Source organism: Oncorhynchus gorbuscha, unplaced genomic scaffold, assembly GCF_021184085.1.
Source record: "Oncorhynchus gorbuscha isolate QuinsamMale2020 ecotype Even-year unplaced genomic scaffold, OgorEven_v1.0 Un_scaffold_2354, whole genome shotgun sequence".
Taxonomy (NCBI): domain Eukaryota; kingdom Metazoa; phylum Chordata; class Actinopteri; order Salmoniformes; family Salmonidae; genus Oncorhynchus; species Oncorhynchus gorbuscha.
In genome coordinates this window covers 30,326-42,500 of record NW_025746893.1, presented here as the reverse complement: position 1 = coordinate 42,500, position 12,175 = coordinate 30,326, and the positions used below count along the sequence as shown (strand labels likewise).

At 44.6% G+C, this 12,175-nt stretch overlaps 1 protein-coding gene across 1 annotated transcript in view; it reads right to left on the bottom strand.

Moving 5' to 3' along the window:
* Positions 1 to 12,007, bottom strand: part of LOC124025695 (hippocampus abundant transcript 1 protein-like) — a 27,538-nt gene extending 15,531 nt beyond the window's left edge. The window contains exons 1-4 of the mRNA XM_046339033.1: positions 11,663 to 12,007; positions 9,550 to 9,648; positions 594 to 656; positions 75 to 202 (exon numbers count right to left, since the gene is read on the bottom strand). Coding sequence (XP_046194989.1) covers positions 75 to 202; positions 594 to 656; positions 9,550 to 9,648; positions 11,663 to 11,743 — 371 coding nt within the window. The 5' untranslated portion in view covers positions 11,744 to 12,007. The remainder of the gene's footprint in view (positions 1 to 74; positions 203 to 593; positions 657 to 9,549; positions 9,649 to 11,662) is intronic.
* Positions 12,008 to 12,175: the final 168 nt, after the last annotated feature.

The window sequence follows — 12,175 nt, the reverse complement described above, 5'->3', positions numbered from 1 at the left end:
AAATAAACAATGAATACTAAACCAAATCACAACAGTGATTTTTTTTCTTGGCCAGCAGAAACGGGCGGTCTTACCAGGGACTGAGTCTCATAAGCGGGATGGGGGCGCAGGTGAAGAACACAGTGACCAATAGGAAGGACCGTCTGCCCCACACGTCTGACAAGGCACCAATCAGAGGGGCGCTCATGAAGGACAGAAGACCCTGTTGAGGAGGAGGATGAAGAGGGTAGGAGCCTCTGTTAAAATTGCCATGGTTACCGGGAACCCATAATGAGAAGGCTCATTCATCTTTAAAGGAAATGAGAGCGAGCTTGATTACAATCATGTTGCAGCACAAAAATGGCTCGTTTTATGACATATAATAAACCTACAATAAACATGCACTTGATATGAAATAATAAGATACTGAAAAAAAGATCAGCTGGAGTACACAGAATAAAGAATGTACTGCTTTTGTTCAACTCTATTGGGGGGGTGGGGGAGTCCTCTGTAGCATAGAGGTGATCAATAAATGGCATTGTTGGTTCATTTTTTTGGGAGATATACTGTTCATAGTCTTTGCTAAGTAGTTATTTCTAAGCCTGATGTCTTACCTTCACCCCTTGGATGAGACCATTCATCAGAAACGTGTGCTGTGGAAAAGTTTCATGTAAAACCTGCAAAGAACATAAAAACCACAAACATCTTAAACAGGGCTGTTCGATGGAAAGGCTGCCAAGAAACCATAACAGTCACAGACACACACACACACACACACACACAAGCATTTTAACAAGACAAGAAACCTACCACACACACACACACACACACACACACACACACACACACACACACACACACACACACACACACACACACACACACACACACACAAGCATTTTAACAAGACAAGAAAAAACAACACAGGTGCGTTTTACTAGACCATTCAAAAGGGAAGGTTGACAGAGAGGGAACATAGACAGAGAGAGAAGGTGAGAATAGAAAGTAGAAGAGGCAAATAAGAGCAAGAGAAGGAGGACTGTACAGTGTCAGAAAGAACAAGATAGAGAGCGATGGAGACCTATAGACAATTAGTATTTCTGTAATTCCTCATTACCTCCTTTCTCGCCTCCTTCTCAACCGTATTGGAGGGAAAGGCCAAGGGCCATCGGTCCCAATGAGTTTTGAGAAGATTTATCTCAGTTAACCCAGAACACTCTGGGTCCAAGAGATACAGTGCCTTGCGAAAGTATTCGGCCCCCTTGAACTTTGCGACCTTTTGCCACATTTCAGGCTTCAAACATAAAGATATAAAACTGTATTTTTTGTGAAGAATCAACAACAAGTGGGACACAATCATGAAGTGGAACGACATTTATTGGATATTTCAAACTTTTTTAACAAATCAAAAACTGAAAAATTGGGCGTGCAAAATTATTCAGCCCCCTTAAGTTAATACTTTGTAGCGCCACCTTTTGCTGCGATTACAGCTGTAAGTCGCTTAGGGTATGTGTCTATCAGTTTTGCACATCGAGAGACTGACATTTTTTCCCATTCCTCCTTGCAAAACAACTTGAGCTCAGTGAGATTGGATGGAGAGCATTTGTGAACAGCAGTTTTCAGTTCTTTCCACAGATTCTCGATTGGATTCAGGTCTGGACTTTGACTTGCCCATTCTAACACCTGGATATGTTTATTTTTTAACCATTCCATTGTAGATTTTGCTTTATGTTTTGGATCACTATTGGAAGACAAATCTCCGTCCCAGTCTCAGGTCTTTTGCAGACTCCATCAGGTTTTCTTCCAGAATGGTCCTGTATTTGGCTCCATCCATCTTCCCATCAATTTTAACCATCTTCCCTGTCCCTGCTGAAGAAAAGCAGGCCCAAACCATGATGCTGCCACCACCATGTTTGACAGTGGGGATGGTGTGTTCAGGGTGATGAGCTGTGTTGCTTTTACGCCAAACAAAACATTTTGCATTGTTGCCAAAAAGTTCCATTTTGGTTTCATCTGACCAGAGCACCTTCTTCCACATGTTTGGTGTTTCTCCCAGGTGGCTTGTGGCAAACTTTAAACAACACTTTTTATGGATATCTTTAAGAAATGGCTTTCTTCTTGCCACTCTTCCATAAAGGCCAGATTTGTGCAATATACGACTGATTGTTTTCCTATGGACAGAGTCTCCCACCTCAGCTGTAGATCTCTGCAGTTCATCCAGAGTGATCATGGGCCTCTTGGCTGCATCTCTGATCAGTCTTCTCCTTGTATGAGCTGAAAGTTTAGAGGGATGGCCAGGTCTTGATAGATTTGCAGTGGTCTGATACTCCTTCCATTTCAATTTTATCGCTTGCACAGTGCTCCTTGGGATGTTTAAAGCTTGGGAAATATTTTTGTATCCAAATTCGGCTTTAAACTTCTTCACAACAGTATCTCGGACCTGCCTGGTGTGTTCCTTGTTCTTCATGATGCTCTCTGCGCTTTAACGGACCTCTGAGATTATCACAGTGCAGGTGCATTTATACAGAGACTTGATTACACACAGGTGTATTGTATTTATCATCATTAGTCATTTAGGTCAACATTGGATCATTCAGAGATCCTCACTGAACTTCTGGAGAGAGTTTTCTGCACTGAAAGTAAAGGGGCTGAATAATTTTGCATTACGCCCAATTTTTCAGTTTTTCATTTGTTAAAAAAGTTTGAAATATCCAATAAATGTCGTTCCACTTCATGATTGTGTCCCACTTGTTGTTGATTCTTCACAAAAAAAATACAGTTTTATATCTTTATGTTTGAAGCCTGAAATGTGGCAAAATGTTGCAAAGTTCAAGGGGGCCGAATACTTTCGCAAGGCACTGTAGAATGAAGATTGGAACGGAATAAGAGTAAAAAGCTCCACCATGTCTCTTTGCAAGTTAAGGGAAAGTCTATGGGCCAAATGTCCCCTCCACTTCCAAAATTTGAAAAGATGCTAACACCTGCGAAGTCATGATTTGTCCAAAGCACCAGAACAAATGCTGCTAATTATCTCACGCATCCCCTTGTATCATGACAGACCATGACATGACTAACCCTACCATTTACAGTTGAAGTCAGAAGTTTACATACACTTAGGTTGTAGTCTTTAAAACTCATTTTTCAACCACTCCACAAATGTATTGGTTAACAAACTATAGTTTTGGCAAGTCGGGTTAGGACATCTACTTTGTGCATGACACAAGTAATTCTTCCAACAATTGTTTACAGACAGATTATTTCACTTATAATTCACTGTATCACAATTCCAGTGGGTCAGAAGTTTACATACACTAAGTTGACTGTGCCTTTAAACCGCTTGGAAATTTCCAGAAAAAGATGTCATGGCTTTAGAAGCTTCTGATAGGCTAATTGACATCATTTTAGTTCATTGGAGGTGTACCTGTGGATGTATTTCAAGGCCTACCTTCAAACTCAGTGCCTCTTTGCTTGACATAATGGGAAAGTCAAAAGAAATCAGCCAAGACCTTAGCAAAGAAATTGTAGACCTCCACAAGTCTGGTTCATCCTTGGGAGCAATTTCCAAATGCCTGAAGGTATCACGTTCATCTGTACAAACAATAGTACGCAAGTATAAACACCATGGGACCATGCAGCTGTCATACCGCTCAGAAAGGAGACGCATTCTGTCTCCTAGAGATGAACGTAAATCAATCCCAGAACAACAGCAAAGGACCTTGTGAAGATGCTGGAGGAAACAGGTACAAAGGTATCTATATTCACAGTAAAATGAGTCCTATATCGGCATAACCCGAAAGGCCGCTCAGCAAGGAAGAAGCCACTGCTCCAAAGCCGCCATCAAAAAGACAGACTACAGTTTGCAACTGCACATGGGTACAAAGATAGTACTTTTTGATTTGATTTTTGATTTGATTTGATTTACTTTTGGAGAAATATCCTCTGGTCTGATGAAACAAAAATAGAACTGTTTGGCCATAATGACCATTGTTATGTTTGGAGGAAAAAGGGGGTAGCTTGCAAGATGAAGATCCTCATCCCAACCGTGAAGCACGGGGGTGGCAGCATCATGTTGTGGCGGTGCTTTGCTGCAGGAGGGACACGTGTACTTCACAAAATAGATGGCACAATGAGGCAGGAAAATGATGTGGATATATTGAAGCAACATCTCAAGACATCAGTCAGGAAGTTAAAGCTTGGTCGCAAATGGGTCTTCCAAATGGACAATGACCCCAAGCATACTTCCAAAGTTGTGGCAAAATGGCTTAAGGACAACAAAGTCAAGGTATTGGAGTGGCCAACGCAAAGCCCTGACCTCAATCCTATGGAGCGAGCAAGGAGGCTTACAAACCTGAATCAGTTTCACCAGCTCTGTCAGGAGGAATGAGCCATAAGTTACCCAACACATTGTGGGAAGCTTGTAGAAGGCAACCCGAAACATTTGAACCAAGTTAAACTATTTAAAGGCAATGCTACCAAATACTAATTGATTATATGTAAACGTCTGACCCACTGGGAATGTGATGAAAGAAATAAAAGCTGAAATAAATCATGCTCTCTCCTTCTATTTTGACATTCCACATTCTTAAAATAAAGTGGTGATCCTAAATGACCTAAAACAGGGAATATTTACAAGGATTAAATGTCAGGAATTGTGAAAAACTAAGTTTAAATGTATTTGGCTAAGGTGTATGTAAACTTCCGACTTCAACTGTATGTTTACGTTGTCTGTCCAGATGGATGCGAGGAATCAAGGCCATTTTGTTTTAGAAAGAGCCCTACACTCTTAAAAATAAACGTGCAATAGGAGAACCATTTGAGGGTGTCTGAATGAACCATACATGGGATGGTTCTTTGAATAAACATACAAAAAATGCGAAACCAGACATGTTTCGGCCTTCCAGGACTAGAATTCAATAGACCTGCTGTAGGGTTTCAAGGCCTATTTGCATATTTCCCACGGTGCCTTTCAGGCGAATTTTTGAGTTAGCACCCATGAATGTGTTTGCTATTGACAGAGACATGCTTGTTGCACTCATCACATGTCAGATCACATGTCAAACTCATTCCAAGGAGGGCTGAGTGTCAAGCGGGTTTTTCACTCCTCCCTTGTACTTGATTCATTCATTAAATTCACTAATTAGTAATGAACTCCCCTCACCTGGTTGTCTAGGTCTTAAGTGAAAGGACAAACAAAAAGCTGCAGAAAGTAGGCCCTCCATGGAATGAGTTTGACACCCCTGGTGTAAATAGACCTGGAGAGACCTAGCTAGCCCAATTCTGATATTTTGCCAAATTACAGTCAAAATAGCTTATCTGATTCATCAAAATACCAATTACTGGAAAAAGATCTGAATTAGGCTGATGTGTAAATGGAAAATGATCATAATTATGCTTCCGGTTCCGGTTGGAGCGAGTGGTCGCATCTGCACGTCGCTCCAACGGGTAGTATAACTTTTTTATATATTTCATTATATCACAACGGTTTGATTTGTCTTATCTTAGCAATTTCTTCTCAGCTAGCTACATAGCCGTCTTTGTATCAAAGATAATTGCGTAATTATCGTATTTCGCCGTCCTAACGTAGTCTTCACTAGCCAGCTAGCTAACGTCCACTGATTAGCTGCACTGGAGAAACTATTACACTCAACTGAACGACTTGATTAGTTTAGTGTTAGCTAGCTACATAGCTGTCTTTGCTGTCTTCGTATCATCGTATCATCGTATCCAAGATAATTGTGTTGTTTAGGTTTAGAGTGTGTAGTCTTAGAGTGATTATCTTAATTTACCGAGGTTAGCTAGCCAGCTATTTGTCGTCCTTAACGTAGGTGACTCTGCTAGCTAGCCAACAGCTAGCCAACGCTAGCCAACGTCTTCGGTATAGAACTCAACTACCCGGTCGCATTCACAGGTTGTATCACATTTTCACTTCATTTCATTACAGTACAACGGTTTGATTTGTTTGATCGTAGCTAGCTACTTAGCTAGCTACATAGCCGTCTTTGTATCAAAGATAATTGTGTAGTCTAGAGCGATTTTCTAGGTTCGCTAGCCATCTATTGTCGTTCTTTTAACGCAACGTAACGTAAACAACACTGCTAGCTAGCCTGCTAGCCCCGAATAGCAACACTGCAGAAACTATTACACTCAACGGAACGACTTGATTAGTGTAGTGTCAACAACACTGCCAGCTGGCCTACTTCAGCAGTACTGTATCATTTTAATCATTTTAGTCAATAAGATTCTTGCTACGTAGCTTAACTTTCTGAACATTCGAGACGTGTAGTCCACCTGTCATTCCAATCTCCTTTGCATTAGCGTAGCCTCTTCTGTAGCCTGTCAACTATGTGTCTGTTTATCCCTGTTCTCTCCTCTCTGCACAGACCATACAAACGCTCCTCACCGCGTGGCCGCGCCACCCTACTCTGGTGGTCCCAGCGCGCACTGACCCACGTGGAGTTCCAGGTCTCCGGTAGCCTCTGGAACTGCCAATCTGCGGTCAACAAGGCAGAGTTCATCTCAGCCTATGCCTCCTCCAGTCCCTCGACTTCTTGGCACTGACGGAAACATGGATCACCACAGACAACACTGCTACTCCTACTGCTCTCTCTTCGTCCGCCCACGTGTTCTCGCACACCCCGAGAGCGTCTGGTCAGCGGGGTGGTGGCACCGGGATCCTCATCTCTCCCAAGTGGTCATTCTCTCTTTCTCCCTTACCCATCTGTCTATCGCCTCCTTTGAATTCCATGCTGTCACAGTTACTAGCCCTTTCAAGCTTAACATCCTTATCATTTATCGCCCTCCAGGTTCCCTCGGAGAGTTCATCAATGAGCTTGATGCCTTGATAAGCTCCTTTCCTGAGGACGGCTCACCTCTCACAGTTCTGGGCGACTTTAACCTCCCCACGTCTACCTTTGACTCTTTCCTCTCTGCCTCCTTCTTTCCACTCCTCTCCTCTTTGACCTCACCCTCTCACCTTCCCCCTACTCACAAGGCAGGCAATACGCTCGACCTCATCTTTACTAGATGCTGTTCTTCCACTAACCTCATTGCAACTCCCCTCCAAGTCTCCGACCACTGCCTTGTATCCTTTTCCCTCTCGCTCTCATCCAACACCTCCCACACTGCCCCTACTCGGATGGTATCGCGCCGTCCCAACCTTCGCTCTCTCTCCCCCGCTACTCTCTCCTCTTCCATCCTATCATCTCTTCCCTCCGCTCAAACCTTCTCCCACCTATCTCCTGATTCTGCCTCCTCAACCCTCCTCTCCTCCCTCTCTGCATCCCTTGACTCTCTATGTCCCCTATCCTCCAGGCCGGCTCGGTCCTCCCCTCCCGCTCCGTGGCTCGATGACTCATTGCGAGCTCACAGAACAGGGCTCCGGGCAGCCGAGCGGTAATGGAGGAAAACTCGCCTCCCTTGGCATCCTTTCATTCCCTCCTCTCTACATTTTCCTCCTCTGTCTCTGCTGCTAAAGCCACTTTCTACCACGCTAAATTCCAAGCATCTGCCTCTAACCCTAGGAAGCTCTTTGCCACCTTCTCCTCCCTCCTGAATCCTCCGCCCCCTCCCCCCCTCCTCCTCTCTGCAGATGACTTCGTCAACCATTTTGAAAAGAAGGTCGACGACATCCGATCCTCGTTTGCTAAGTCAAACGACACCGCTGGTTCTGCTCACACTGCCCTACCCTGTGCTCTGACCTCTTTCTCCCCTCTCTCTCCAGATGAAATCTCGCGTCTTGTGACGGCCGGCCGCCCAACAACCTGCCCGCTTGACCCTATCCCCTCCTCTCTTCTCCAGACCATTTCCGGAGACCTTCTCCCTTACCTCACCTCGCTCATCAACTCATCCCTGACCGTTGGCTACGTCCCTTCCGTCTTCAAGAGAGCGAGAGTTGCACCCCTTCTGAAAAAACCTACACTCGATCCCTACGATGTCAACAATTACAGACCAGTATCCCTTCTTTCTTTTCTCTCCAAAACTCTTGAACGTGCCGTCCTTGGCCAGCTCTCCCGCTATCTCTCTCTGAATGACCTTCTTGATCCAAATCAGTCAGGTTTCAAGACTAGTCATTCAACTGAGACTGCTCTCCTCTGTATCACGGAGGCGCTCCGCACTGCTAAAGCTAACTCTCTCTCCTCTGCTCTCATCCTTCTAGATCTATCGGCTGCCTTCGATACTGTGAACCATCAGATCCTCCTCTCCACCCTCTCCGAGTTGGGCATCTCCGGCGCGGCCCACGCTTGGATTGCGTCCTACCTGACAGGTCGCTCCTACCAGGTGGCGTGGCGAGAATCTGTCTCCTCACCACGCGCTCTCACCACTGGTGTCCCCAGGGCTCTGTTCTTGGCCCTCTCCTATTCTCGCTATACACCAAGTCACTTGGCTCTGTCATAACCTCACATGGTCTCTCTTATCATTGCTATGCAGACGACACACAATTAATCTTCTCCTTTCCCCTTCTGATGACCAGGTGGCGAATCGCATCTCTGCATGTCTGGCAGACATATCAGTGTGGATGACGGATCACCACCTCAAGCTGAACCTCGGCAAGACGGAGCTGCTCTTCCTCCCGGGGAAGGACTGCCCGTTCCATGATCTCGCCATCACGGTTGACAACTCCATTGTGTCCTCCTCCCAGAGCGCCAAGAACCTTGGCGTGATCCTGGACAACACCCTGTCGTTCTCAACTAACATCACCCGTTCCTGTAGGTTCATGCTCTACAACATCCGCAGAGTACGACCCTGCCTCACACAGGAAGCGGCGCAGGTCCTAATCCAGGCACTTGTCATCTCCCGTCTGGATTACTGCAACTCGCTGTTGGCTGGGCTCCTGCCTGTGCCATTAAACCCTTCAACTCATCCAGAACGCCGCAGCCCGTCTGGTGTTCAACCTTCCCAAGTTCTCTCACGTCACCCCGCTCCTCCGTTCTCTCCACTGGCTTCCAGTTGAAGCTCGCATCCGCTACAAGACCATGGTGCTTGCCTACGGAGCTGTGAGGGGAACGGCACCTCAGTACCTCCAGGCTCTGATCAGGCCCTACACCCAAACAAGGGCACTGCGTTCATCCACCTCTGGCCTGCTCGCCTCCCTACCACTGAGGAAGTACAGCTCCCGCTCAGCCCAGTCAAAACTGTTCGCTGCCCTGGCCCCCCAATGGTGGAACAAACTCCCTCACGACGCCAGGACAGCGGAGTCAATCACCACCTTCCGGAGACACCTGAAACCCCACCTCTTTAAGGAATACCTAGGATAGGTTAAGTAATCCCTCTCACCCCACCCCCCCTAAGTTTTAGATGCACTATTGTTAAGTGACTGTCCCACTGGATGTCATAAGGTGAATGCACCAATTTGTAAGTCGCTCTGGATAAGAGCGTCTGCTAAATGACTTAAATGTAAATGTAATGTAAATGTTATGCAGAGGCAGTCTAACTGATGTTTTATTACGCAAATTTGTATTTTGACCAATCGCATCAGATCTTTTCACATCAGCTCTTTTTCAAAGCTGATCTGGTTGGTCAAAATACCAATTTGAAAGATAGGCAGGCAAGCCAGATAGAGATGGAACTCACTGTCAGCATTGGAGTGGTAAGGAGACCCCAGGCAAAGAACTCCAGGAAGATGACCACCACAGCATGGGAAACACTGGGTCTGCCAATACCCTGGCCCGGCTGCAACACACAGTAAAGAAAGTCAGCCATTTTAGAACATATTGTATTCCATGTTAAAAACATACACTATGGAAATGAGCAGCTCTTACAGTGTTAGAAAAAATGTAAACAGCTTTTCAAAAAGGTAACTTGAGATGATCAACATCCACCATGTCACCATAATCACAACGCATATATAAAAAAAACATTATCAGGACCCTGTAAATCGGTTTGCTGTATTTGAGTGCCTAGACTTATTTTGACAAATGCAGTCTATTCTTTTGGGAAGCAGACATACAATATGCACTATTAGGAAAACAATTTACTAAGGCAACCATTTATTGATCTCCACTCTATACTGTAGATCGTTCTTCTGAATGGGGTGGTCAAGAGGAGTCCAAACAAAAATGATCAATAACAAAAGCCCACTGCTTCTCTGTCAATATGAATCAGTCACTTTGCTATTTGAAGACATCCACGTGGCCATTGTCTCCCAGGACACCTCTGAGCAAGGACAGACAGCAGTGGTATTTGAGGAAGGCAGTGGCATAGAAAAGATAGATAGATTAGCACAGGCCCCTAGCTACTTCACAGCACAGCGTGAGGCAGCCTGCAGCTTGGGAAGCTTGGGACACGGCCGTTACATAACAGTGGAGACGAGATGGGCCCCCCAATTCCCTAGTCCTCACAACTTGAGTGCACCAAGTTTGCTGTGTGTATGTAATATGTATGCGTGAGTGAGGACTGGAGGAGATTGAGACGTGGTTGTGTTCTCAGCTCGCTGTCACGCAAAGAGCAAATCACGTCATCGTCACCTAGTCTAAACTGAGAAATTAGGTGACCAAACACTTATTTTCCACCATAATTTGCAAATAAATTCATTAAAAATCCTACAATGTGATTTTCTGGATTTTTTTCTCATTTTGTCTGCCATAGTTGAAGTGTACCTATGATGAAAATTACAGGCCTCCCTCATCTTTTTAAGTGGGAGAACTTGCTCAATTGGTGTCTGACTAAATACTTTTTTGCCCTACTGTACATTGTAGCCTAATGGAGATTGAATCACTGTTTTCTTACCATGCTGTGAAAAATAGACTTAGGCCTAAATGTTCATTTGTGTTGTTTGCTACAAATTAAACCACTGATCTAAAATGAATGTCCCAATCCACTTTGCTGTGATAGCTCAGATTACATAATAGAATAGAAGCTTGTTTATTTTTAAATTAGGCCATCTGTAATTTTGTTTTTGGTCCAGGTCCCCTTTCCAAGGAAACACCATGGTAACACCTTCTATGGTCCTCATGGCTGGCTATTGGCTAGTGTTTAGCCTATGAGGAGGTTTAAATCTGAGGGCACTGTGGGACACACAACTTGCCTGGAGCACCTCCAACATCATCAACACCAACAGTTCATGAAAGGATAGAGGTTACTGCAATAAAAAAAGTGTCTTATTTTTATTGCAGGGGATCTGGACTCTATTATCTATAAATAAAATAAACAAATAGGCTTTAAGCATTGTTATGGCATTATCATGACAATGCACCAGTCAATGAATATGATTATGGAATTATCATGCAAACAGATTGCGTTGAGAGGGGGTTATGTAACACAGTAAGCTAATGGCAGCCGCATGACAATGTTATACAGTCTTCATTCAATACACTATCTGCAGCTAGGCCGACTGAAAGACGCAACCCCGATATATTACCGGACGCGTCCTTCCAATAGAGGTTGCAATGTACCCATCTCCTATCACTATCTATTAACAAATTGATACAAATGTCAAAGCTGTTTGGCAATAGCATTACGGAAAACTGTGGTGCACTGTACGCTGACAGAGCCGTAAAATGTTTCACAAGGTACAGTATCTCGAGCGCATAATGTCCGTTTATGTCATAACCTGCCGCTACCGCAGGCGCACTCACAGCTGATGTTGCATCCTTTGCCGTTTATGTGAAAATCAGTTACATTGTTGCATACACATTCCCGGTTACAATTGGTAGGATACAGAAATAAAGACAATTAATTCACATACCGTGGGCCCATCTTTCATGATAATTTTCTTGACCAACACTATACGGCTGGTACCCTGATGATCTTTCTCTCCCGGAGCCATCTCCCATTACATTTTACCGGAGTTACATAGAATCCATGCTGCGTAGGGATCTTCGGTGCACCCGTTTCGTCCAGGATGCCTTCTGATTTAGCCTTGAAAGGCTAGCGGTTATTAAATGACGTGTTTATAACCCAGTAGCCCAAACCGAATTGACAACACCGGCAAATGTACAAAATGGATATTGCACACGTCCTCTCGAATGTCTCTCTGTGCCGAGGACAGCGCACTATGCGATTGAATTTTAGAGCTGTGCTGAAGGACTGACTGTGGATCAGTGCGCGGTTTAATGGCGTCATTTTATGCATCGGCTTGATGTAGGCTGAAAGTTGGAAAAGCTGGTCTGAAATCAGATTTATGGCTAAGCAGCGCTTCTTTCTGCAGCCACAGTAGACTACGGGAAACCACGTGGCACTTGTCTATTAAGGTTTATTC